The 26,261-nt window shown below is 36.3% G+C and overlaps 14 protein-coding genes and 2 non-coding genes across 16 annotated transcripts; 8 read left to right on the top strand and 8 right to left on the bottom strand. All coding sequences in view use genetic code 12, as the record gives it.

Annotated features, from left to right (window-relative positions):
• Nucleotides 1-2: 2 nt before the first annotated feature.
• Nucleotides 3-2,072, bottom strand: CD36_24600 (origin recognition complex subunit 2, putative; the record flags this gene model as incomplete). The annotated part of the gene is made up of 1 exon (XM_002418888.1): nucleotides 3-2,072. The coding sequence occupies one exon, from the start codon at nucleotides 2,070-2,072 to the stop codon at nucleotides 3-5; it is 2,070 nt and encodes a 689-aa protein (XP_002418933.1).
• Nucleotides 2,073-2,283: 211 nt separating this feature from the next.
• On the top strand, nucleotides 2,284-2,619 carry CD36_24590 (RNA polymerase III subunit C11, putative; the record flags this gene model as incomplete). Its single annotated transcript, XM_002418887.1, has 1 exon — nucleotides 2,284-2,619. One exon carries the CDS (start codon nucleotides 2,284-2,286, stop codon nucleotides 2,617-2,619), a length of 336 nt encoding a protein of 111 aa, XP_002418932.1.
• On the bottom strand, nucleotides 2,616-4,325 carry CD36_24580 (DNA cross-link repair protein, putative; the record flags this gene model as incomplete). The annotated part of the gene is made up of 1 exon (XM_002418886.1): nucleotides 2,616-4,325. The coding sequence occupies one exon, from the start codon at nucleotides 4,323-4,325 to the stop codon at nucleotides 2,616-2,618; it is 1,710 nt and encodes a 569-aa protein (XP_002418931.1).
• A 164-nt stretch (nucleotides 4,326-4,489) lies between these two features.
• Nucleotides 4,490-5,155, bottom strand: CD36_24570 (UDP-N-acetylglucosamine transferase subunit, putative; the record flags this gene model as incomplete). Its single annotated transcript, XM_002418885.1, has 1 exon — nucleotides 4,490-5,155. The coding sequence occupies one exon, from the start codon at nucleotides 5,153-5,155 to the stop codon at nucleotides 4,490-4,492; it is 666 nt and encodes a 221-aa protein (XP_002418930.1).
• A 565-nt stretch (nucleotides 5,156-5,720) lies between these two features.
• Nucleotides 5,721-6,665, top strand: CD36_24560 (pre-mRNA-splicing factor, putative; the record flags this gene model as incomplete). Its single annotated transcript, XM_002418884.1, has 1 exon — nucleotides 5,721-6,665. One exon carries the CDS (start codon nucleotides 5,721-5,723, stop codon nucleotides 6,663-6,665), a length of 945 nt encoding a protein of 314 aa, XP_002418929.1.
• A 112-nt stretch (nucleotides 6,666-6,777) lies between these two features.
• On the bottom strand, nucleotides 6,778-10,482 carry CD36_24550 (conserved hypothetical protein; the record flags this gene model as incomplete). Its single annotated transcript, XM_002418883.1, has 1 exon — nucleotides 6,778-10,482. One exon carries the CDS (start codon nucleotides 10,480-10,482, stop codon nucleotides 6,778-6,780), a length of 3,705 nt encoding a protein of 1,234 aa, XP_002418928.1.
• Nucleotides 10,483-11,020: 538 nt separating this feature from the next.
• On the top strand, nucleotides 11,021-11,272 carry CD36_24540 (conserved hypothetical protein; the record flags this gene model as incomplete). Its single annotated transcript, XM_002418882.1, has 1 exon — nucleotides 11,021-11,272. The coding sequence occupies one exon, from the start codon at nucleotides 11,021-11,023 to the stop codon at nucleotides 11,270-11,272; it is 252 nt and encodes an 83-aa protein (XP_002418927.1).
• A 254-nt stretch (nucleotides 11,273-11,526) lies between these two features.
• On the top strand, nucleotides 11,527-14,175 carry CD36_24530 (dna repair and recombination protein rdh54, putative; the record flags this gene model as incomplete). Its single annotated transcript, XM_002418881.1, has 1 exon — nucleotides 11,527-14,175. The coding sequence occupies one exon, from the start codon at nucleotides 11,527-11,529 to the stop codon at nucleotides 14,173-14,175; it is 2,649 nt and encodes an 882-aa protein (XP_002418926.1).
• Nucleotides 14,176-14,200: 25 nt separating this feature from the next.
• Nucleotides 14,201-15,907, bottom strand: CD36_24520 (zinc finger-containing protein; the record flags this gene model as incomplete). Its single annotated transcript, XM_002418880.1, has 1 exon — nucleotides 14,201-15,907. One exon carries the CDS (start codon nucleotides 15,905-15,907, stop codon nucleotides 14,201-14,203), a length of 1,707 nt encoding a protein of 568 aa, XP_002418925.1.
• Nucleotides 15,908-16,163: 256 nt separating this feature from the next.
• On the bottom strand, nucleotides 16,164-17,337 carry CD36_24510 (uroporphyrinogen decarboxylase, putative; the record flags this gene model as incomplete). The annotated part of the gene is made up of 2 exons (XM_002418879.1): nucleotides 16,164-17,162; nucleotides 17,251-17,337. 2 exons carry the CDS (start codon nucleotides 17,335-17,337, stop codon nucleotides 16,164-16,166), a joined length of 1,086 nt encoding a protein of 361 aa, XP_002418924.1.
• Nucleotides 17,338-17,799: 462 nt separating this feature from the next.
• CD36_24500 (membrane-bound mettalopeptidase, putative) lies at nucleotides 17,800-20,592 on the top strand (the record flags this gene model as incomplete). The annotated part of the gene is made up of 1 exon (XM_002418878.1): nucleotides 17,800-20,592. One exon carries the CDS (start codon nucleotides 17,800-17,802, stop codon nucleotides 20,590-20,592), a length of 2,793 nt encoding a protein of 930 aa, XP_002418923.1.
• A 164-nt stretch (nucleotides 20,593-20,756) lies between these two features.
• Nucleotides 20,757-20,844, bottom strand: tRNA-Phe (GAA). The gene has a single exon. It is a non-coding gene; the product is annotated as a tRNA-Phe (tRNA).
• A 619-nt stretch (nucleotides 20,845-21,463) lies between these two features.
• tRNA-Val (TAC) lies at nucleotides 21,464-21,559 on the top strand. Its single transcript has one exon. It is a non-coding gene; the product is annotated as a tRNA-Val (tRNA).
• Nucleotides 21,560-21,693: 134 nt separating this feature from the next.
• On the bottom strand, nucleotides 21,694-22,722 carry CD36_24490 (malate dehydrogenase, mitochondrial precursor, putative; the record flags this gene model as incomplete). The annotated part of the gene is made up of 1 exon (XM_002418877.1): nucleotides 21,694-22,722. The coding sequence occupies one exon, from the start codon at nucleotides 22,720-22,722 to the stop codon at nucleotides 21,694-21,696; it is 1,029 nt and encodes a 342-aa protein (XP_002418922.1).
• Nucleotides 22,723-23,139: 417 nt separating this feature from the next.
• On the top strand, nucleotides 23,140-23,898 carry CD36_24480 (autophagy-related protein precursor, putative; the record flags this gene model as incomplete). Its single annotated transcript, XM_002418876.1, has 1 exon — nucleotides 23,140-23,898. The coding sequence occupies one exon, from the start codon at nucleotides 23,140-23,142 to the stop codon at nucleotides 23,896-23,898; it is 759 nt and encodes a 252-aa protein (XP_002418921.1).
• Nucleotides 23,899-24,336: 438 nt separating this feature from the next.
• On the top strand, nucleotides 24,337-26,259 carry CD36_24470 (methylenetetrahydrofolate reductase, putative; the record flags this gene model as incomplete). The annotated part of the gene is made up of 1 exon (XM_002418875.1): nucleotides 24,337-26,259. The coding sequence occupies one exon, from the start codon at nucleotides 24,337-24,339 to the stop codon at nucleotides 26,257-26,259; it is 1,923 nt and encodes a 640-aa protein (XP_002418920.1).
• Between the last annotated feature and the right edge of the window lie 2 nt (nucleotides 26,260-26,261).

The following is a 26,261-nucleotide window of genomic DNA, read 5'->3' as shown; positions in this document are numbered from 1 at the left end:
ATCTATACATCAAACTCTTGTTTATATATGTTCTGTATCTCCTCATATGTGAATGGAATGAATATCATCTCGACTCCTGAAGAATCTTTTACTAGTTGACACATTTTATGCTCAATATACTCTTTTAAAAATGTCCTAAAATTCATCTCGTTGGAAGTGATGAATTCGTCCAAACAAGTATTGTATAGGTTCTTCAATTCAACTGCAACCTTAATATTACCTTTCATCCCCATTCTCCCAGAAGCCGAAGGAACGAGCTTCTCCATATTATCTAATTGTGCAATCAATAGCTCGCGGTATAGGTTTCGATGGTTGTCTGTAAGCGAGCGCAAGACGAACTTGGCACCTAGGCCACCCACAAATTTCTTGGATTTGCCTAAACTTATCACATCTCTGAATGATGTTTCCCGTTGATAAGTAGAATATGTCGTGAGATTATGCCAAATGAAATTTAAGTTTTTTAGTTTCGACAGATCCCACAATAACGACGCATTAATGTGATCAGTGGATGACATTGCCCACACCTCTGGTAAGGCCATTAATTGTGACAAAAGTGTCTGTGTCTTGTCGACTCTAAAAACTTCCCCATCAAGATTATGAATAATCAACAAGATTTTGGGGTGATGAAAACCAATACTTCCACAGGGCAGTCTATGGTTGTTCAAAAAATCAACCACAAATGGGACAGTTCCAGCTATATGTTTTGGGTACAGTTCGTCTGGCAAAAGAATAGAAGCAATCTCGAGAATTAGTTTTTTGATATTAATGCTAGGATTGAAACCATTAACTACCAAGATCTTTGGCAAATCGGCGTCTATCATATCTTTCCACCAAATACCGAAATAATTGAGAGCAAAATCTTTGAGTATATCAATTTTTGACCCGACTCCATAGAAATTTAAATTAAAGCCTTGCGACATTTCAAAACACCATTGGTGATAGACAAACTTGTGCAACTCAAAAAGGTCACGCTTATGTTGGAAACTAAGGTTGTCTCCCAACTTTACCAATTTGGCAAAGTCGCTGTAATCAATCTGAGGCGCTAATGCTGTCAAAGAGTTCCCACTATGCTTTAGTCTGGTGGTTTGCTGTTCAAAATACCCTTCTGGCCCTTCTAAAAAAAATACCTTTTCATCCATAAACCTGCCTTCTTTGAACTTTGCAGGGTCAATTCCATCAAAGTACTTTAAAATATACTCCTTGTCGGCAATATTCCCATCAGAATCAAGATTGGGGATGGGAAGTGGCTCGAAAGTTTCCTTCTCTTGATGCGTACTTTTGGACTTGGGAATTCCACTTAGAGTTGGCACCGTGCTTCTATCAAAATTTTGATCAAAAATAGATGTCAAATAATTTTTGGTCGGCTTTTTTGCTTGGGTTTGTTTACTTGGCGTAAACGTTTTTCGATCTGTACTAAATAGCTCGTCATCTTGATGGAATATACTTTTTATTTGACCTAAAACCAGCTCACTCTTACTTGGTCTACCTCGTTTGGCTCGGCGCACAATACTATTTTTCGGTTTTGCTTTTGGTGGCGAGTTTGATAACTTGGAGCTTCTTTCAACAGATGGTCTAAAAACAAACTCTACCTCTCCGTCACCATTATCGTTGTCTTCCTCCTCTTCCTCACTTGAAAGATCTTCTGTATCCTGATAATCATCGCCACTATCAGTAGAGTATGCCACTTGCTTTACTCTTCTTCTGGTTCTTCTCTGCTGAGTCAAATCTATTTCCAACTCCACGTCGCTTCCATAATTGACGTAGTCTTGCTCTCCTCTAGACTGTTTGATAATTCGGTCAGCCAATATCCTATCTTTTTCATTCAAATAATCATCTGTGTCCAGATATTCATCCATTATTCGGTTATATATGCTGTTCTTGGCTCTTTTTCTCGCAGATTTGTCAAGGTCATTAATTGATCTTTTCTCTGGGGACAATAGACCAGCTCTCCCGTTAGGTGTCTTGACAGGAGAAAATGAAAAACGAGAGGCATTGACTGTTCCTATGACCTCCATACGTTGTTTTGTGGGTGATCTAAATGGGCTTTTTTGTTGAGAAGTTGAGTCTAACATCAGGTTGAAGAAGTCGGTTGTACTTGGTTAACGACTGAAATAGTATTGTTGTTTACTTTTCTTACGAATATGTTCCAAATATTTTTCAGTGCTGTTTCTGAAAACACCAAAAACGAAAAAAAAAAAAAAAAAAAAAAAAAAACGAGAAAACTCCAAATATCGAGATGCCAATTCCAATTTTACAAGCTTCAAACAAACCCCATACATTAATATGCTTACTTTTTGTCCCAACTGTTCAAACATGCTACTTATATCTGCTGGAGATGACGGTCTAAATCGATTCTATTGTTCTACTTGTCCCTATGAGTTCAAGATAAATGGTCTACAGATGTATGATAGAAAAAAATTACATAGAAAAGAAGTTGATGATGTGCTTGGTGGAGAGGGAACTTGGGATAATGTTGATCAAACTGCAGCTCAATGTCCAATAGACTCTTGCGGAGGTGATAAGGCTTATTTCTTCCAATTACAGATTCGATCAGCTGATGAACCAATGACTACTTTCTACAAATGTGTCAAATGTGGCCATAGATGGAAAGAAAACTAGTTTATATTGCTATTTATACATTTTAGATGGAATTTAGTCCAGTTGCGTCTGTCATTTGTTAACATTTCTGTAAGTTCAGCAATTTTTTTATTGTTCAAAATATCTGGTGGCTTCTTCTTATCGATGCACGTCAAAGCTGAGTCGTTCTGGGTCGAATTTGTTAATAAATTTGCCTCGCTAGATTCATTTTCTGAAAAGGGGAGAGACTCCTTTGAACTCGACACAGAACCATAGCTACTTGATGACCCGTGACCGAATTTTGCATAATCATGTAAATTCTGGTGATATTGGACAGCTTGTTTTAATGACTCTTGATCTCTTTGGGCAATCAAATATGGCAAAGAAAACTTTTGAAAATGCGATTGGCACAGTCGCTTGTTGGGGTTGTTATAAAGTGGCTGCAATTGGCCCCTAAAGGGCCTTTCTATAACTGTTTTGGACATTTCAGTTTCATCCACACATTGTGAAAGAGACCACTTACTTATAAATGCCACTTCTCTATTTATTACCTCAGGTAAGGGATAGCCAAACTTTTGAAATCTGTCAATATCAAAACGATGATCTGCTTCTGTATTTGTACACACATCGCCAAAAACTCTTGCCACAGTAAACCCATTTAGCCAAGACATCTTAGATTCCGTACAAGGATATACCAGTTTAGGACTAAACAAAGCAACCAAGCTTCTTGACTCTTGGTAGGAGGAATGTCTTGAAAACATTAATGGAATACAAGTTGGTAATACTTCCGACCCGCCCTTTGGTAGAAGCCATTTTCTACCATCAAGCATGTATATCTGGTGACCGTTTTTAGTAGTCACCAAGCTAGAAGCACTGGACAAATCAATTTCACAAATGTTTCGCGGTAGAAATTGGCTGGCGTATTCCATGGCATTTAAGTTGATTATTTGTTTGATTGTAATTATTATTGGCGTTGAATCTGGCGTATTGCCAACCTTAAACACTGGACTTTTTTCACTCAGCGAAATAACTGCGTAACGTAAATTCAAACTGTTTTTATAAAGCTCAATTCGTTTCTGTAGCATTCCATTTGTTACTAAGCTCCCATTAAAATAGCGAGCTATTTGGATCCAAGCTTCCTCAGACCCTGAGACTGAATCCACAAAAGAGAAAGATAGATCGCTGTCAAAAGGGTATAGCTTTAACAACTCTATTGCTGCAAATATGCCCTCACTATTTGGCATGATGTATATATATGGTTCCCCTCGGTAAGAAAATGTAGTATCAAGATATAGTTGATCAAGTGTTCTGAGTCCCGTGATGTAGGGAAATAAATGTGGATTTTTGATTAACGAGGATGTCCACCATGACTCTGCTCTGACATCACCAGTGATCAATACGCTTTTGGTAGAGCTTTCAAGTAGAAACATGGAGGATCCTGGACAATGGTACGAAGGTATCATGGTAATCGTAACTTTTCCAAGTAAAGTTTCAACTGCAAATGTTTCATTGTATTCTTTGACTTTGAAAAATCTTGAAACATGGATATACCTTGTGTCCAATTCAAGAGTACTTTTGGTTAATGCCGAACAGTATACTCGACCACAAAATGAATTATTAAGTAGCCCTTGTAAATGGTCTTGGTGGCAATGTGTGAGCAAGTATACCTCCCCTGTCCCATTGAACCTATCAACAAAAACTCCAGGAAACTCGTGTATTTCGCCTTGAAATGTATTCCCCAGTTGCATCGCTCAAACCAAGGACATAGATAAACTCTTGAGAAAAAAAAAAAAAATAGAGATGATTTTTTACATGAAAATATGCTGCCACTATTATTATTTACGCCATCTACTAAGTTGCTGGTTGCTCCTACGGTGTCCCAATCTTTTTTAAAAAAAAAAACAAAAACATTCTATATCAATATACCATAATATTCAACACGGTTATACTGTTGATATAAACTCTCCCACTGGACGATAAATCGATCGCTGATTGGTAATACTAGCAACCCACTGAGACTCAACTTGTTCACTCTAGCTAAACTTTCGATATAAATTATCTTTGTATTGCATAACCCTAGGAGTTTATAAAAAAACAAAATGTATGCCACGGGAACACAAGTACCTGGACCGTTCAAAAGTATTACTGCTGGTCTATGTTTGAGCAATACTATTGCAGAAAACAAGAATGAGTATAATGTGGTGGGAATACTCAGAATATAGGATTGGCCAACTGTCCGTGCTCTTGGAATTGATATATAGTGCAGGGTTGTGCCTGATTTCTTTTCATATTCTTGTGCCTTTGCCAATGATGAACTATCGCCAGAGGAATATATCCATGTACGAGAAACTTTTTCCATATCAAGCTTAGATACAATTCTCATCATCTCTCCAGTATGACCACCAGAACCAAGCAAGAATGAGATCTGGCATTCCTCAATTAGCTTTCTCTTTTTCTTTATAGAAGTAGGAAGTCTTAATGCTGGAAGAATGAATAATAATCTTATCAACACTATGAGTATTGGTGCAGCTATAAGTGCTATTGAAAAACAGGCAGCAGTTTCAACGTGTAACGTCATAATCGGTTGATATGGACTAAGTTGGTGTTTGGCTGGTTGGTTGTCTACGTTCCTTTTTTTTAGGGCTTACTGGTGAGTAAGAGATTTTGTTGACAAACAGATGAGAAATAAAAAGAGAGGAAAAAAAAAATTTTCCCTGTTTCCAATCTCCTTTCTTTTCTTTTCTTCCAACATATTTTTATTTTACAATTGTATTAGTGCATCTTTAGTGTATGTTCATGTGGTTTTTAATTTAGAATTTGCATTTAAGACCCTCTTAAATGATGAATGATTATTTACAACAACGAATTTCTTCACCTGAAATACTATGTGGAAAAAAATAATTTCAGAGCTTTTTAACACTGATTTAAGACACCTTAAAGTAAATTCACTATAGCAACTGGGTTGCTTTATTCTGAGTATCATTATACTAACAATGTATTTTAGCAAGTGTATACCAATTAATATAAGTCATTTGTTGAGAAAAAAATTTTATCGTTGTAGAAAATCGGATGGTCATCTCAAAAAAAAAAAAACACACACACACACACATACTTGTGTGTTCTTTATCTCTCTCTTCCTACAAATGAGTACCGATTTATTTTCAATATGTACCAAATGTTTGGGTGATGAATCACAAATCAAGATGATCAAGCAGGTCAATGGAGATGAGTGTCGCCAGTGCACTCGGCCGTATACAATATACCGATGGGGAAACCGAATATCATCAAACAGTTTACATAAAACCATAATATGCATTACATGTGCCAGAGCCAGACACTGCTGTCAATCTTGCTTGCTAGATATTACTTACGGTATCCCTACAGACCTAAGGGATACAGCGTTGGAAATGGCCGGTCTTGAACCTTTAACGAAATCCACCAATCCGACTAATCGTGAAGTCAAAGCCATTATGGCAGATAAGTTGGAAAACAAATTTAAAGAGGAAAACGATAGGTCTGATAACATATTATCAATACTAGCTGAAAAACTAAATAAGCAAGAGAACAAAAAGGAGAAAGACACAGAAACTACTATAGATGTGGCCAAGTTGGCAAAGAAACTACCATTTGGGAATCTGCTTGATGTTCAGAAATATCCTGAGATGACATCGTTTTTCATATTTGGATTTCTGTCGGATTTCCCACAAGCCATCATTTCCAGATATGCATCGCAGTATGGAAAACTAGAATCAATAGTTATCAATAACTTGAGTGGCTGTGGGTTTATTAAGTTTGAAAAAGTGAGTTCTGCAGTGGGCTTTGCAAAAGCAATCGATGACAATGGGTTGAATAAAAACAAAAATACAGCAGGACTATTAATATTGGAAAATATCCCAATGAGAGTTTGTTTTGGGAAACAAAAACCATTACCCCGAACTGCTGCAGATCAAAGAAAATTGAATACTGTAGTTACAAAAGTGATGAAGCAGTTGGCAAGTAAAGATAAGAGCAGTTCACCTGTGGTGAAATCAAAAACACCAAAGAAAACAAAGGTATACAAAGCCTTACTGGAAGACTACGAGGAATAAATGCTACAATAAAGCTCCGTTTAGTTTCTTCTTACGCTATATACAGTTCAACTAACTTGGCACAAACCAGATATAACTCAGTTTATATACAATTACGGCTTTTTTTTTTTTTTCATCCCATTTTGCAAAATCTTATTGAGAACAACTCTTCATCTAAATCAGTAATTCCAACTATTTGTGCATTGATTTGAGTCTTTACAAAGCAGTCATAAAGAATGTAATCACGAGGAATATTCTCAACTTTGCCATTTTCTTTCTCCCTAAATGATTTCAAATACTGTATGTCTTGTAATACCTTTCTTTTCACATTACATAGTTCTTTTGTATCAATCGAGAACATTGCAAGACGTCTTGTATAATCAATCTCATTTTTATAAAAATTGTTTCTTTCAAATGAATAAAGGTTTTCTTTTAGCGAATCTTGAAATTCCTTATCCAAGTTTGTTGCGTCAAGTGTATTTCTTTCTGTCATCTCAGCTACAAGTTCATTGTAATATTTCTCATTCAAAATGGACTTTGCCAAAACAGGGAATCGGTATGTCAAATATGTTGTAGCAACATGACCACAGTTAGTGACTTCTGATATATAACTGTTGGCTTTGTATCTAATATCCTCGTCGTCGTCGAAAAGCCCTCTTTCAAAGCATAAAACCAAACAGCTAGAATAAAGAAAACTTGTTCTGTCCAGACACGTATTCAAATATGTGAATATTGCATTATATCCCATGAGGCGAATATCAATCTCATTGCTTGCATCCGTTGCCGTAACACATTTGTCATAAAAGCTCCTATCATTGTCGTCTACAAATCTGGACAAACACTCAAAAGATGCTTGGCTTAACTGTCCATCACCTTTGAAATCAAGTGGGAACGGTAAAACATCATCCATTGATGCGTATAATTTCAATGCTTTCACCTTAGTATAATGAAAATCGTTAGACATAATAAACTCCCTCACTAACGAGGGACATTTTATTTTATTGTCCTCAATGTATTCTAATACTCTGTTGTGAACGTTGTTGTAATCCGAACTAAACGATAGCTTAATATAGTTGTCTCTATTTTCTTCATCATTTTTCATTAAGAACGCTACTAACGTTTCAAGGAATAGTTGTTTCCCGCCATTTAAAGAACCCTTGTTTCTGACAATCTGGCAAAAATATGGTCCGAGCTTAGATGTATCTTTGTACCCCACTTTGTCTAGTACCTCAATGTATTCCTTGGCAATGAAAAAGTTCCCAAATGCCAAATCCATGTGGTTCTCAATGTCGATTTTGATGTCTGGTCGATATTTCAAAAGAAGTACCACCCCATGCAAAGCATTCATGCATATGTTGGAATTTAAAGATGCAGTAATAAACTCATTAAATTCGTCAGCTTCTAGCATGGCTGCACTAATCTTGGCAGCCAATTCACGTACTTTCCAGGAGTTTCTTGACAACAAATTTGCCACTGCTCTTTTTAACTTTAGAGAACTATTGGTAAATTCCAATTTCTCTAACATGATCAATATGGGAAACACAACCTGATCTTGTCCACACAGTAAATAATCAATAAAAACATCCTCAATGTTTTTAAACCTAGCAAAAAATCTCTTTGAGTTAACGTTTGCTCCGGAGAATATTTTCTTTTCCAAGTGACCAAACAACATCAATGCACAGTTTCTGACAGACCAATTGGCTGCATTGAAATGCTTTAAGGATAGTAATAGTGCCCTTTCGGTAAATGGAGAGCTTTCGCTTGTTAACTGACTTTCTTTAAATAGTTGGCCCAAAGTGTTGAACGCGTGAACTTGTGGCAAATCCTCTTTAGACTCCGATTCATAGGGCAAACTTGCAATCTCAAACAAATTACCAAATACATAATCAATAATGTCTTTATTTTTTTCTGAAGCTATCAACATAGCTGGAATAACGTATAATAATCCACCAGATCTCCTAGTAACTAACTGCTTACTTTCACTTCTGATATAATGGATTTCTCTTTTCATGTATTCTGTCACTTTTTCATTATCGACAAAACCGAGTAATCGTGCCACTGCAATCATAGTCGGATACAGCGAAGAAATAGCTGCTCGAAACTTGATACTGTGCAACTGCTCGACCACTAGTAAGAAACACTCAACGACATCGTCAATTCCCCGTCTTTGTTTTAGTAACAGAAGAAATAATTCATTGGCATTTTGTAATACTTTCCACGAATAGTTGACTGTTTCTTTCGACTTCACAAAGTCGTGTTCACTGGGATAAGCAATTCGTTCTGTTGATAGAATATCAGTCATTTTTTTGGTAGCTCGCTTGGCTGCTTCAAGCTGAACATAATAATCCCCACATATCCCCAATTTGTTAGTAATTGTAGCTAGAGCCAGAAGATAGCCATGCTCTCCGGATTCTTTATCAAGACCATCGTATAGAGTTTCCATTAAAGTATCCAAATTCTTAGTGTCTCGGTAGTAGTATGCTAGAAATGTTATAGCCAAGGCTGCCCCTTCACTTTCTCTTCCGGCCAATCTTGGCAAAATAGCAAATGCTTTCTTCGCTAAAGCTTTGTCTTCATAAAAATACTCTGAGAGGTTGTTGCATTGTAATAGCAAGTCTAAACTGGACTCTCGCACTAGTTTATAGTTTGAAAAAAGGTTATCAATTAACAACTTGACCACATTCGTGTCGAAAATGTTCTCGAGTTTTAAATGAATTTGATTGAGAATGGAGATAGCTCCCATTTTTTGTTGAAAGTTGTTTTGTGTTTCCAAATGGCTGATTAACAAAATCTTGAATCGAGTGAAAAACAGTTTGGTTTCGCTTTCCACTTCTTTGCCGAATTTCCCATTCAAGCAGTCACTGAGTTTTCCAGATATAAATTGGTACATGGTACTAATAAACTTGTCTTGGTGATTTGCTTCATTCAAATTGATTTCCATTAAGTAGTTTGATTCGATGGTTTCAAAAATGTAACTTGTAAGAGTTTCCTTCCTGTCACCTATGAGAACTTGTAGAGCGTCCATACGAATGGCACTGTCTGCGTGCACTAAACATTCCAATAATGACTTTTGATCAATAACCTCCAAAGATTTTATGAGCTTCATTTTTAGGCCCATACTTAAAATACTGACAAGCGCCTTCAAGTTGCTTTTGCAATCTGCTAGCAAAAGTTCAAAAGTTTGTGGGTCCACACGTAGCAATCCTGGTAACAAATGAGTAATAGCATTAGCTCTGACACCATCATTCTGTAAGTTAATTATTCTAATCCAAGACTTGTACCAGGTCTCTGTATTCTTCTCATACATGAGATATGAATCTTCGTAAATGGCAATAAGGGTTTTGCTGATGGCATTGGCTACATTGTCGGTGAACATACTCATGGCCTGTAGCAGGTAGTCAGGATATTTTGAAATAAAAAACAGTCTGTCAGGTACTCTTCGTAGTAGTCTTTCTAATAATACAAAAAGATTTTTAGTTAATGACTGCTGCATTAACATATCTATCCACAATGGAAGGTCGGCATTTTGAAACATTACCAACTTTTCAAAAATTGAGTTCAAGGAGTTCTGCAAAGGCGCATAATTTCTATTTACATGGGTCAAGATATAATCAAAAACCTTGTTCGAATGTTCAAATGTGTTACTGAAATGGTTATATCTCAATAAGCAAATGGATAATGTATCATTGAAAAGAACTCTCTCTTTGTCATTCTCTTCTTTCAGATTTAAATGGGATAGTAAGTATTCTAAACTTTCTTTAACATCATTCTCAACAGGAGGTTTTGTTTCAATCAATGACTTTTTCACTGTTTTGAGTTCACCAGGTGCTAGCAGCATGTGAAGGTAGTATTTACAAGATTGGATGGTGTCTATCAAAAACTACTGTTAGGACCGCAAAAAAGAAAAAAAAAAAAAATTTCGTTTCACCAAATGCTGTCGTTTCGCGATGCCCAGAAAAGGTCTTTCGCCCATAGTTTATCTGTTTCCTATGATTATACCATACAAGACACCAAAAGTATGGCAAGATATGGCACATTTCGGCTTTTATAGAGTTGAAGAATATCCACTTAATACTAATAAAAAGATCAAGAAAGGGACATTTTCTTATACCACTAGGACACTAACTTTATCTCCGCACCAAGTACTTCATAATAGGAGACAAAAAAAAAAGAGACAGGAACGAGAGAAAAAAAAAACCCAATCTGCGATTGTGTGTGAAATTATTGATATGAATTGACAACTTTTATTAACTGGAAAAGCTCAACCAAGTTAATTTAGGAATCAAAAACTAATCAAAATACTGTGATATATCTACAGTAACAAACATCCAATTTAAAGCACAACTAATATTTCTTCTCCACCGTTTATCCCCAGTATGAGTGAAGTTCAACAGAAATCGCCAAGATCGTTTGGTAGATTGTACACCATGTATTACTTTCATTTCCCATTTGTTATGCTAACTACAACCGAAACTATGCTACTTCATGCATTTCTATTGATGTTTACTTTATTAGTGGCATATGGTATTTACGCTTATTTGCCTTCTAGTATTATGTTTGCAATCTCCAGAGCATATTATTATGTTTTTGGAATGGATATTAGCACAATTAACACTTATTCAAAGTAAGGACGTTATTATGCTGTGGTAATGAGTGTATAAACTCTACTGGTTGTTTATTCAGGATCTTGTTTGCTTCTCTACAAGGTTTTGTTATTTATAGTTTAATCTTCAAAGTGTTCTTCTTATTATTTAGTTACCAATGAATAAAATTAGTCCCAAGTATCTACACTATAGCGTGAAGTACGAGTTATATTATGTTTGCTTAACCAATATCATCATCCTATTTCTAGGGCTGAATATAAGATCAAAATCAGGGACGAATGTTTTCTCGACTGAAAAAAAAAAAAAAAAAAAAAAAAAAGAAACGAAAATCGTATTTATCAAACAAAACGCGTATCAAAACAATTAGACTGGACTGGACCCAATCTTGCTCTTTTTTTACTACACCACAGGTTGTTCAAATGAATATTCGACCCAATGCTCCGTTTCGACCTCCTAGACCAATTCAGAAAAATGGGGATGTTCCACTGGTATCAACAGCGTCTCTGGTGGTAAAACGAAAATTGCCAACTATCTCAAATCCTAAAGCTGCAAAGATCTTAACACCAGAAGCTAAGAATTTGAAACCATCCGAATCTATAGATTTTGGTTCAGAGAAATACCTGATTCAATGGAGAAAAAGAACTACCAAGAAAAACAAAACTTGGGATGGTGACGGTTATGCAGTGATTAAACAGCTTGAAAATGGTACTTGGCAAATGTCTATTAAGAATTCTGATGGGAAACCTATGTGTAAGAGAATATTTAACGCAACGCCTAATCTTGAAGACATAATTAGCGTGGGTCCATATGAATTAGAATTGGACGAAAAAATGGAGCTCCAAGAATCTACCTCTCTGGTGCTTTCAAAGGCTGTTCCCAAAAGCATCCCACCACCTATAGTGTCTCGAAACATCACCCACCAATTCAAAAAAGTCGCTCCTCCAACACACACTGAACCAGCTAATTTTCGGAAGCCGCTTTATCAAGATAGTCCAGATGCTATTGCGTTACCTCCTCCTCCAAAATCAAAGGACTATGTAACAGTGAATGTGGACCCACATTTGTCAAAAGTATTACGTCCACATCAGGTTGAAGGTGTAAGATTCATGTACGAGTGCCTAATGGGTTACCGTGACTTTGATGGAAATGGATGTTTGTTAGCGGATGAAATGGGGTTGGGCAAAACTTTGATGACAATCACAACAATATGGACTTTGCTTAAACAAAATCCGTTTTTAGATCAAAAAAATGCTGTCGTGAATAAAGTATTGGTTGTTTGCCCTGTAACACTTATATCTAATTGGAGGCAGGAATTTAAAAAGTGGCTAGGGGCCAATAAGCTAAACGTTTTGACTCTCAATAACGCAATGACAAATGAGAAACGTGACATTCTTAACTTTGGAAAGTTAAATGTCTATCAAGTGCTAGTGGTAAATTATGAAAAAATTATGGCTCATTTTGATGAATTATCAACAGTAAGCTTTGATTTATTAGTCTGCGATGAAGGCCATCGTTTGAAGAATAGTGCAAACAAAGTATTGAATAATCTTATCAAGCTTAATATTCCCAAGAAAGTCGTTTTGACCGGTACACCGATTCAAAACGAGTTGGTAGAATTCCATACTTTGATTTCATTTCTCAATCCAAAGGTTCTTCCTGAGCTAAAATTGTTTCAAAGAAACTTTATAACACCCATATCTAGGGCTCGAGATGTCAACTGTTTTGATCCTGAAGTGAAGAAACGGGGCGAGGAAATCTCACAGCAATTGATTAAATTGACACAGAGTTTTATTCTTAGGCGGACACAATCGATTTTAGCAAATTACTTGACACAAAAAACCGACATCTTGTTGTTTGTCCCTCCTACGTCCTCACAGCTAGAATTGTTCAACTACATAACGAATTTGAAGAAATTTAATCAATTCAATAGCGGATCTGACTCATTCACAATGATCAATTTGTTCAAAAAGATTTGTAATTCTCCTTCATTATTGGCAGACGATGAGTTTTTTAAAAAAATTGTTGAACAAAAGTTTAATTTGGGTATGTCCTCTGGTAAATTAAATATTCTAGTGCCCTTGCTATTAGAAATTGTGTCTCTTAAAGAAAAAATTGTGTTGATTTCGAACTATACCAAGACTTTAGATTTGCTAGAAACAGTTTTGCGTAAGATCAATTTAACTTTTTCAAGATTAGATGGATCAACTCCAAACAATGTGCGTAGTAAATTGGTTAATCAGTTTAACACAAATCCCGATATCAATGTGTTTTTGTTGTCTTCTAAATCTGGGGGGATGGGAATAAACTTGGTAGGGGCTTCAAGATTGATATTATTTGACAATGACTGGAACCCAGCGACAGATTTGCAGTCAATGTCACGAATTCATAGAGATGGTCAGGTGAAACCTTGTTTCATTTATAGATTATTCACCACGGGTTGCATTGATGAGAAAATCTTTCAGCGACAATTGGTCAAAAATAAATTGAGTTCAAAGTTTTTGGATAATGATTCTTCTTCCAAATCTGATGTATTTGACAGTGAAGATTTGAAGAATATATTTGAGATAGATACTTCTACAATTTCCAACACTCATGATTTATTAGAATGTTCATGTGAGGGTGATGGTTCCACATTAAGCCAGTCTACTCTTTCTTTCAAAGAGTCTGAGGAGCACGACAGTGAACCCCCTGCGACACAAGCATGGGTTTCTGCATTAGAACTTCAAAAAAAGCTTGATAACAATGATGATGCGGTGAAGAGAACTGCTGTGAAATTTGCCTTGAACGATTATCGACACTACAATCCTGAAGTGAATCGTAACTTAGAATTTGACTCTGCCCTACAAAGAATTGCCAACAATTCAAGTTATAAAAACAAAAAATTACCAATTACTTTTATAATGCTGAGGATAACCAATCGAGAATAATTGAAAAAATATATACACGTTTATATTAAGTTGGGTTTAAACGTTTCATTCTTGCTTCGGCTGCTCTGGCTCGTTGTTCTCTCATCAACCGCATTTTCTGTTGTTCACTGAGTCCAGTCAAATCATCAACATGTTTACCTAATACACCGCTAGAAGAAAAAGTAGGTTTTTTCAATTCGAGCTCTGTCTTTTTAGCCAACTCCTCTTGAATCAATTTTTTCTTTTCCAATTCAAGTTGTTCGTTCTTTGATTTCTCTTCTTGTTCTATCTCTTCTTTACTTTTCGGCGGACCAACTTTGGCTGCATTCCAATCGCAATACTCTTCACCCAACTTGTGTCTAACTATTTGAAATACTTTTCTTGCAGTAGTATCAGCAACCTCAGCTGGGGTTCTTCCCGCACTATTGCAAACATTAGGGGAGGCTTTGAGGTTAACAAGTAAAACTTGGACCATATGACCAAGTCCATTTGCAGCTGCATAATGCAACAATGTAGGAGTGTGTGTGTAATCCAATTTGAGCTCATCAACGTTGATCTTGTTTTGTTTGACAAAATTAATCAATTTGGGTGCTCTTTGTTTCTTCAAAAGTCCGATTAACTCGCTGTTTAATTGCTCATGTTCCAATTCTTCTGGTGATTTCGTAGGTTTTTGCACCACTTTACTTGAAGTCACTACTTTTTGTTTTTTCTTTTCAACTTTTGGCATATCAACAACATGCAAATGAGTCAACTCTACCCATGCCCTTTTTAGCTCTGATGTTGTGGCTCTTCTAGTAGTGAATGGAAATCCCCTTAACCTAGGATCGTTGTTCTCTATTGGAGAGCCCTCATAACCTACCAAGATCTTTCTATTCGACGCACCATTCGCACGTATGTAGATTGCTGAACATTCCTGGAGATGATTCTTCCAATCATGCAACAACTCTCTTACTTCTTGTATTAATGCTTGTTCATTGTATCTTCTTATACTGGAACCGGCAGAGTTTGCCTTGCCACGAGCATTATCACTTGCACTTTGAGAGCCACCTTGTTTTCTTCTTGTTGTGTATCTATGAAATGTTTTCGACTGAATAATATCTACAGCCTGTTCCTGAATGGATTCTTTCATATTTGGAGCATTTCCACGAATGCTTTTGCGTGCGTGTGAAATAATGGCGCCTGCAAAATGACCACCACCAATCATAAATAATGCAGACTTTCCTGCTCTCAGAAATTGTTGAAAGCTCTTGGTTGGGTTTTCGAGTTGTGAGGAAGAAAACACCGCCTTATAGGCACCAATGGCTTTGTCTGGTGGAACCAATGACGAACCAAATAGTATAAATGGAGACTTGGTATTAAGATGGCTTACCGTTGACTCTTCGTGCTCATTCTCATCTCTCATATCCAACTTCTGTATTAGGTTTTGTAATTTGCCTTCTTCTTCGTCGCCATCACTTTCTTCCTCATCAGATCCCGACAAACTTTCAATTGACTCTTCTTCAAGAAGTTTATCAAATTCTTCTTCTGTCACCGGTGGTAAATCATTGAGTTTTCTTTTCAAATTATAACGATATAAATCTGATTTATAGTATGCTGTGTCGTGCTGTGTCAGCTTACGTGATGGATGGGTTGGTTCTGACTGTGCATCTTCTACTTTGACACTCTCCGAGGTTTTTGAATCAAAGTACAAAAGCTCAAGCGAGTTTATCACTTTCTCCAGCAAATTATATATGTAAAAATCTTCCTGACTCATTATGATTATCGAGAGGAATAATAGAAGCAAATGAATACGTTTAGAAAAAAAAAAAAAGCAACTCCACTAACTGGAAAAAAAAATTAGAAGTTCAAGAAATCAGAACGAAAAAAAAAAAAAATGTTAAAAAGAACTTTCATATCTTCCTACCTAAGCAACCATTATATATATATATACATATGACTATTAAATATTGTAGTTTTTGTTTTTGTTTTTGTGTGTTTGTTATTGAATGTAAATATTGGCAAAGACAGTTTTATAATGACTCACCGACTTTATGACATTGTTGCAAAAAGAATTCGATTTTTTTTGGATCCATAAATGGATGAGTACCATGTCCAAAATTAATAATGTAATTTTGTTTACCAAACCCTTCTAACATTGTTTTAACTTTCTTGGCGATTACTTCGTCGGATCCATACATGACACCTGGGTCTAAGTTACCTTGTAAAGTGATTCTTCTTCCATTAACAACTTCAACGGCATCTTCTGGTTTGTAGAGCCAATCAAGTGACACACAATCGTAGCCAGAATCACATAAACTATCTAAAGCGTACCATGCTCCTTTGGCAAAAACAGTCATTGGAATGTGTTCCTCTATACCCAATTCTTTCAATCTGGGCGGCAATTTAGCAGCAATTTGCTTCAAGTACGGTAAAGAAAACTCATTAAAATCATCTGGACCTAACTCACCTGCCCATGATTCAAAAATCTGTACCATTTGAGCACCGGCAACAATTTGTTGAGCTAAGAATTCAATACAGGCATCACAAGTAGCTTGTAAAAGTTTGTGTGCGGCTTGTGGGTACTTGAAAATCCACTCTTTAGCAAATCTGAACATTTTGGATCCTTGGCCCTCGGTCATGTAAACCAATAAAGTCCAAGGTGCACCAACAAATCCCAAAAGTGGTACTCTGCCATTCAATTTGGTTCTTGTCAATGTGATTGCCTTGTATGCCCATGCCAATTTGGTCTTGACATCTGGTTTCAAATCTATTCTTGATAAATCTTCTGGTGTTCTTAATGGAGCAGCAAAGACTGGACCTTTCCCTTCAATCATATTTATTTCAAATCCCATTGCTTGAGGAATGACCAAAATGTCGCTGAAAATGATGGCTGCATCTATCAACCCATCAAAATGATCTACTGGTTGAATTGTGATAGCTGATGCAATTTCTGCATCCTGACAAGTTTCAAAAAAATCTCTTTTACCTTTAACTTCATGATACTCTGGTAGATAACGGCCGGCTTGTCTCTGTTAAATTGCATCTTGTTAGTAATGGAATTCTGAAAATTAAACTACCCCGATACTGTGGAGGATTAAAAAAAAAAAAGGTACAAACCATGATCCAGATGGGTGGTCTTTCAACTTTCTCACCCTTAGCTGCTCTAAGTATCAAGTCATTCTTCAATGGTGCAAATTCTGGCATAATCCGATTCTGGGAGTGTTGTTGTATATTTTTCTTTCTCTATGAAATGAATCTGGCAGAATTGTTCTATTTAAATATTTCGTTGTAGAACTCAAACGTTAGTGTTGAAGATTTTTCATAAGCTCTAATGCCTTTTTTTTGACAATTGGACACTATCAACTGGTGAGGGTGTGCGTGCGCGTGTGTGTGTGTGTACGATGTGTGTGAAATTAGAATGCAGAAAAAAATGTTTAGCTTTTGTGTTCAAGATGCTGTTTGTTTTGTTTGACATGATGAGGATAAAATTCTCGGTTGCTTTCTTCATCTTTACTGAATACATAAAAAAAAAATAGAATACTTTATGCTCCTTATCTTTCTCGTTGAGATTCTAATTATACTTCCTGTTTCCCCCCCCCCCTTCTCCACACGTTCATCAACAGCATTCACAGATAACGGAAAAATAAAATTATTCAATTGAACTTGATGCCGCAGGAAGAAGTTCATGATACATCATCCGTTTCCGATGATAATCTCACTAATACTGGTGGTGGTGGCTCAAATTACTACAACAGCCACAACCAACCAAATGTTTTCGTTCGTGCAATTAGATCTATTTTCGGTTACCGTAAAACATCATTAACATTATTTGTTATATTGACAATTATCTTTACTATTGCGTTATCTTTGTACGATAACAATTTGGACCTTACGATTGAGTTGCCAACAAATAAGTTGGAAAATGAAATTTTGAAGTCATCATGGTTAGATTTGCAGAATATCGCACGTTATCCCCACACCTATGGTTCACGTGCCAATGACCGTGTCCATGATTACCTAGAATCTAGAATTCACGATATTATCAAAGAGAACCCATATACGGAATACAACAATGACGGTGAAAAAGTGTTGTATGAATCGGCCAAGAGCATTGTTTCTTATTATGAGAGTAACAATCTTTTGGTTAGAATTAATGGCTCTGACGCATCCCTCCCTGCCTTGCTTCTCTCTGCACACTATGACTCGGTTCCATCAAGCTTTGGTGTCACTGATGATGGAATGGGGATTGCAAGCTTGTTAGGTGTTTTGCGGTTTTTTGCTCAAAACGAACAACCTAGACGTACAGTTATTTTTAATTTTAATAACGATGAGGAGTTTGGTTTATATGGAGCCCAGGCTTTTGTATCACATCCATGGTTTAAACAAATTGGCTTCTTTTTGAATTTGGAAGGCACTGGTGCTGGTGGTAAGGCAATTTTGTTCAGAGGAACTGATTACGGGATTGTCAAGTATTTCAATAAAGTTAGGTATCCTTATGCAACATCTATTTTCCAGCAAGGATTCAACAACCACTTGATTCATAGTGAGACTGATTATAAAGTTTATAAGGAGGCGGGTCTTCGTGGGTTGGATTTGGCATTTTATAAACCAAGAGATATTTATCACACAGCTGAAGACAATATCAAAAACATAAACTTAAAATCGTTGTGGCATATGTTGTCCAACTCAATTGATTTTGCCAATTTTGTTTCAAACCAGAAGATTAACGATTCTGGTAAAGATGAATTTGCTGTGTACACAAGTTTTTTGGGGTACTTTTTTTCATCACCTATTTCCGCCTTAGTGACTATCAATCTGGTGTTAATAGTTTTATTCCCCATACTCAGCGGTCCATTGTTGTTTATAACTGTTAGATATAAGAAATGGAAAATAGGTACTTCCAATTTTTTGAGTCTACCATTGGCAATAGTTTTGACAGTGGCGATTGTCATGATTGTCGTGAACCAAGGATTCCAAATAGCTAATCCATTTTTACCGTCATCTCATCCGTTATTGTTGGTGGCTACTACCACTTCAATTCTGCTTTTGATTTACTATGTTTTCTTAAATGGTGTCAATTGGGTAAGTCCCTCTGGCGACCAAAAGCTAATAACAATAATTGAAATATCCTTTATTTATTGGTTAATTTTGATTTATGTTACCCATGGCTTGAGTCAAAATAAAATTGGAGATGATCACACTGGTGAGTTTCCTTTCACGGTATTATTTTTTCTTGAAGCCACTGCTTCTTTGTTTGGTTTAATTGGGTGGACTTTTAGTAGAAGTATTAAGCAAAGTTCTAATGATGGTTCTGATGAACCCTTGTTGACCGGAACAGCAGAAAGATATGGGTCAGATGACACTGACGAGGATGAGCAAGAGGAATTTCGTCATCACGATGGCAATACTGTCAAACACTTGATGCAACATTTCGGATATGATTGGTCATTGCAATACTTACTTATTGTGCCAATATCATCACTAATTATTTTCAATTCTGGTTGGTTGGTTCTAGACGGCATCAACAAATCAATCCAAGAATCCTTTGCTGCTGAGAATCTTATTTATTTGTTGATACAACTCTTTTCGCAATTTTGGATATTACCAATTTTGCCATTTGTTTACAAATTAAACAGGTTCATTGTTTTTGGTTTAACCATCTTTGCCATACTGGGGGTTGCATTAATTTCTTTTCTTGATCCTTTTAACCAGGAAAATCCCTTGAAATTGAGGTTCATCCAAAAAGTAGACTTGAACAAAAGTCAAGACAGTTTTGTTGAGGTTTATGGTAGAAAAGGTATTTTTAGTGACATTTTGTCCGATATGCCATCGGTCAAGGAGACACATACCAAAGTTGAATGTGAAGCTTTGTCTGATGGTCTTGAAGCTTGTTCATACAAGAGTGCTCTTGCTCCTAATGTTATACCTGGTAAAAGTTTGAAAGATTACGTTAATGTTGAAATAGTGAATTCGTCAAAAATTGAATCATATGGATTACTTTCTGGAGAAATAATTATTACTGCTCCAGAAAATAGAATGTGCACATTATATTTCACAAAAAAGAAAGTGAAGGCAGTCGTAATATACAACAAAAGCAAATCTGTGAACAACTTCAAGTCCATTCCAGATGGGTTTTCGAGAGACTCCAAGGGTAATTACATTTATAAAGACGTTGCAGGAATTGATCAATTGGTTTTGAATAAATTGGATTGGAATAAAAATTATCATATAGGATTTGATTGGTTGCCAAATATTGATGACGAAGTGAATACATTGTCAGTTGACGTTGAATGTTATTGGGCAGATTTGGCCCCAGGTATTGGAGGTGGTGATAATGCAACTAACGCAGAATTGGCTATACCTGCCTACAATGAATTGGTTCATTACAGCCCTAATTGGGTTACATGGGCCAATAGAGAGAAAGGATTGGTTCTGGTTTCTTTGAAAATTGAAGTCTAAGTTGAAAAGACGGGAGTATACTACACAGATAATAATGAAATAAGTTAATTTATAGTACCAATAATAATGGTTATCGATCAATCTTTCTCCTTATGATCTCTTTTGCACAAGCTTTACAATTATGGTAACTAAAGGAAAGCCCTTAAAAAGGAAAAAAAAAAAAATGCAGCTTCTGTGGCTCGAACACAGTACCTCCAGATTTCAGGTTTGAAATTCTTCAGTCTGAGGCTCTCCCAGATGAGCTAAAGCTGCAAATTCATGGTGAGCTAAAAATTCGCGTTTTTTATTACCTTTTTTTTACTCCTCAACAATTTTAATGAATTTTTGAAGAATACTTGTTAGTTAACTCTTATTATTACTATTTTTAGCTGGATATGCCTATGGAAGGGAAGTTTGTTCCAAAAATGATCTGTTTGAACTGTAATTTTGATGATATATGTATATTCTTCTTTTTATCTTTTTTTCGCTTAACATTCTAATCAAAATTATTTTAACAATCAAACTTGTTGTTGTTCAGATTGAATTGATTAATCACATTACTGCATTAGTGAAAGATAACTTTACAATTTAAAACAATTTTGACAGTTTATACATGCCTAAAGGGTATACAACAGCTATTAATATGAATAGAGGATGGAATAATTTACAAATGTACTACTGTTTTGAATGCTGCCTTGTAAGAGCAAATGATTCAGAATTTTGCGCAGACATATTTCCATCAGAAAACTAATAATTATATTGCTGTTTGTAGACAGCAAAAGCAATACTTCAATTAAACATTCAAATGTAATTGTATAAACTGAATGAATTGACTGAATCATAATGAATTTATACAGTATATAAATCTAAAAAATTTACTTTGCCGACAACTGGTTGAGTAGTGTAGCGGCCTATCACGTTTCGTTTACATTTCCAGCAATGGATGTAAGTCCCGAAAAGGTCCCGAGTTCGATCCTCGGCTCGATCATGTTGCAATATTTCATTTTTTTTTTTGCTCATACTCTCCATTTCGGTGGTCTGAATTTTTTTTTTTTCTTACTTGCAATTATGACGATATGATGCTTAATTTCTCTTAATTATAAATACATTCCTATAAATAAGTTACAACTTAGAAGCATTGACAAATTCCGTACCTTGAGTAATTGAGCTTTTCAACCCTTTCAATGCAACTTCAACCAACTTTTTCTCTTCGTTAGTTACGGTTAACTCTTCAAACGGATTTACAAATGATCTGATCTCACCTTGTGACAATACGACTGGAACTGAAAAGAAATCAACCCCGTCAACATATTTTGCAGAGAATTCTTTACCTCCTGAGATACCTGGCAAATAAACGTATGATGAATCCGGAATTCTACCAGCAGGTGTAGCACGACCAGTTAATGAGCTAATCACATAATCAGCAAACCTATAACCAGCATAGGCCATAGACAAAGTGGCGGAACCTGCACCATTCTTAGCTTTAACAACTTCGTCACCACCAAATTGAACTCGGTGTACAAAGTTTTTGTAATCAGAGTCACTCAATACACCAACACTAGCATCATAATTGATCAATGGCACAATAGTATCTCCAGAATGACCACCAATAACTGAAATTTTACCCTTCAATTTGGTTGGATCAGTGTTGGTCAATTCACCCAAAAAGGTTTCTGCTCTGACACTATCCAAGGTAGTGACACCAAACAATTTGCGCGGATTGAAAACACCCAATTTTTTCAACACTTCAGCAGCAATTGGCACAGTGGCATTTACGGGATTCGAGATAATCAAAATTGCAGCAGTTGGAGCGACTCTAGCAATGTTAGCAACCAAGTCTCTAATAATGGAAGCATTAATATTGAACAAATCGGCTCTAGTCATACCTGGTTTTCTTGGGACACCAGCAGGGATAATAACTAAATCAGTTCCCTTCAAAGCTTCACTGATTGCTGTTTTGTCTTCCTTGTTTGCTGGCTGATGTCCAGTAACAACAGCTGGTGTATTAATGTGGGATAAATCTGCAGCCACTCCTTTGGCATTGACGATATCAAATAATGCCAACTCATCAACATTTGGATTTAATTTTAAAAGCAAGGATAATGGTTGACCAATACCCCCAGCAGCACCTGCAACAGTAACTTTGACCATGTTTGATAAATAAGAATTTAATGAATTACTAATAGAAAGTTGATTTGGTGAAAGGAAATTAACATAAAAAATAAAAAAGAACAAAATAGTTCAACATAAATAATCTTCAATCGAGTCAGCAAGAGGTCAATTTAAGTGGGGTTTCTACAGTTTTTTCTTTTTTACCTGTGAAAATTCTGAATCCTATCATCCGAGGCATCACGTGTCAGTCACTATATGCAGACTGCGAGATTAGCAGGACAGAGGAGCAGGAGGAGGAGACGGAAAACTCGATACATGGGCGGCGCGGAGAAATTAGGACGATGCAGGAAAAAAAAAAAAAAACAACAACATCAAAAAAAAAAAAAAAAAAAAAAAGCTTTTACTCCGTGAGTTAATCAATTGCTTTACAACTTGCTTAGTATCACCAGTACAATCATGATTCTTGCATCTTTATTAACATTTGTTACTGTTGCGTTGGCCTTTGATTGTTCTGATAAAGAAATTAAACGTTATAATTTTGAAAGTATCAAGGGAGTCCATTCCTACACCACTCTTAAGAATACGCCACCTTCGCAAACAAACATCACTTGGAGTGTCGGCATATGCCAGCCTATTTCTGTTATCAAAGATTGTCCAGCAAACTCAGATATATGTGGTGTAACAAGCATCTTACGTAAAGATGAAAAACCAGTTGTGTCTGAGGTAGTTTCATTTACGTCTGATTTGCAAAAAACTTTCGAGTCATCTGACAACGGTATCAAAGTTATATACAAGGGTGCTAATTGGGGAGATGCTCTTGTAAATGCCGAATTAAACTTCCAATGTGATAGGGAGTCTCAGAATAACGAATTCATTTTGGATCAATGGGATGGTACTAATTTGAAACTTTCGATGAAGACCAAAGCTGCCTGTATCACTAGTGAAGAAGACAAGAAGAAAGAAAAACACGACAATGGCGAATCCTGGGGATGGTTCACTTGGATATTTATCTTTTTGGTATTGTTTTTAAGTATTTATATAATTGGGGGTGCTTGGTTTCAGTACAATAAAGGGAACGCTATAGATTTCCAGAGTGCCTTGAAAGAAGTTGTCGAGAACTTTATCGAATTGCTAAAGGGATTACCCAGCTTTGGCAAAGAAATTATTGAAAAATTTACTGGACGTAGTAATAGAGGTGAATATAGTGCTGTATAGGCAATCTCATGTATTAGTTAGTATTTTTTTTTTTTATTTGAGGACAGGTTTCGTCCATAGAGAGAACACCTTCCAATTATTAAAAATGTAGTGGAACTGTCTTTCTTTCCTCCTCCACTAAATGCACTTCATACATCACCTTCAAGTATCTTTCATTACAATCCACCAAACTCTCCCACATTTATTCAAATCAGTGCTTTTATATATATTTTGAGCAACTTACTGCTTATCAATCAAAAAAGCCACACAGAAAACGCGCCTAATCTTATATCACATTGCACGAGCACCAGCGACTTGTGGAAAACTCTACAACAACAAAAAAATAACACAACCGCACTGAGCGAGAAAAAAAAAAAAAAAAAAAAATTGCAAATAATTATCCTATACATCACATAAAAACTCAGAACCCAAGTTCCAATCGTTTCAACAGCATCACCAATGAGTACCGTAGCAGAACGAATTGCTTCCTTAAAACCAGACGAAAAGTTTGTTTCGTTTGAGTTTTTCCCACCAAAGACAGATTCTGGGTTCAGAAACTTGTTGGCAAGATTGAACCGTATGCTGGCCTTCAACCCTTTGTTCATCACTGTGACATGGGGTGCAGGTGGATCTACAAGTGAAAAATCTTTAGATTTAGCAGCCACATGTCAGAACGAAATAGGAATAACCACAGTTTTACATTTAACTTGTACCAACACCAACAAGGAGGTCATTGATCAAGCATTGTCAAAAGCCAAAGCTGCAGGTGTAAGAAACATTTTGGCTCTAAGAGGGGATCCACCACGAACTGAAGAATACTGGACTCCTAATTGTGATTTCAGTGGGGCTGTTGACTTGGTCAAGTATATCAGAGAAAATTACGGCGACTACTTTTGTATTGGAGTGGCCGCTTATCCGGAAGGACATGTGGATGGGTCTGACATCTCGAGTCAGAATCCACAAAAAGACATCCCATTTCTAGTAGAAAAGGTCAAAGCAGGGGCAGATTTCATAATCACACAGTTGTTTTTCGATGTTGAAAAATTTATTGCCTTCGAAAAATTGTTAAAAGAACATGACGAATTAAAAGGAATTCCATTAATCCCCGGTTTGATGCCTATAACTACATATAAGGTTTTTAACAGAGCCGCCAAATTGTCTCATGCTTCTATTCCAAGAGGGATTTTGAAACAAGTTGACCAAGTTTGTCATGACGATAATGCCGTGAAAGCACTTGGTGTAGATATTTTGACTGAGATAATTGATAGGATAGATAAACTGACGAATATCAGAGGATATCATTTCTACACTTTGAATTTAGAAAAGGCCGTTGCTTCCATTTTAGACAAATCCGACGTCTTGAGACAAGTTTTGGAAGGTCCTTCTTATGCCGCAAGATTTGAAGATGCCGTTGTTTCTGATTCAGACGATGAGAATGAACAAGAAAACCCACCAGAAGGAGATGTCACATTGGCCAAGACCAATAAACCACGCAGAATCTCTTCAATAAACGATAATGAGCTCACATCCAACAAGGCTCTAGTTAGCAAGGCATTGTTAAATGATAAAAAAGTCCTTGTTGATATTAGTACAGGAAAGGGAGCACTTGGTAAAGATGCAATTTGGGATGATTTTCCGAATGGTAGATTTGGTGACTCAAATTCCCCTGCATATGGTGAAATTGATGGGTATGGTCCTACTTTGAAAATTCACACTCCGGAAGAAGCTTCAACGAAATGGGGTACACCCGAATCATTAGCTGATTTGACACGAGTATTTATTAACTATTTATCAGGAAAAGTAGATGTTATCCCATGGGCTGACTCTTCATTGTCGCCAGAAACCGCATTGATACAAGAGGAGCTATTTCAATTGAATGAAAAAGGGTGGTTCTCTGTTGCATCACAACCAGCTATTAATGGATGCAAATCAACTGATAATATTTTTGGTTGGGGACCACGCAATGGAACCATATATCAAAAATCATTTATTGAGTTATTTATGCCCAAGGAGGATTGGACGAAATTATTGTTGAAAATAGAGTTGGATAAAACAGTGACCTATTATGTAGGAGATAAAGACGGTGAAATACGATCCAATTTACCAATAGGACCTAATGCTAAGTTGTCAAAGAATGCAGTCACCTGGGGTGTATTCCCGCTGAAGGAAGTGGTTCAGCCAACAGTAATTGATTACGAATCTTTTAAAGCTTGGAACGAGGAAGCATTTTTGTTGTGGGTTGAATGGGCCAGATGCTATAAAAAGAATTCCAAGTCGTTTGAATTGTTGAATTCAATTTATGAAAATTATGTATTGGTCAGCATAATTCATCATGATTTCATAAACGAAAACGCGTTATGGCACCTATTACTTGACGAATAGCA

This window comes from Candida dubliniensis, chromosome 2 (genome assembly GCF_000026945.1).
Source record: "Candida dubliniensis CD36 chromosome 2, complete sequence".
Classification (NCBI taxonomy): Eukaryota; Fungi; Ascomycota; class Pichiomycetes; order Serinales; family Debaryomycetaceae; genus Candida; species Candida dubliniensis.
This window is presented reverse-complemented; position numbering and strand designations above follow the sequence as displayed.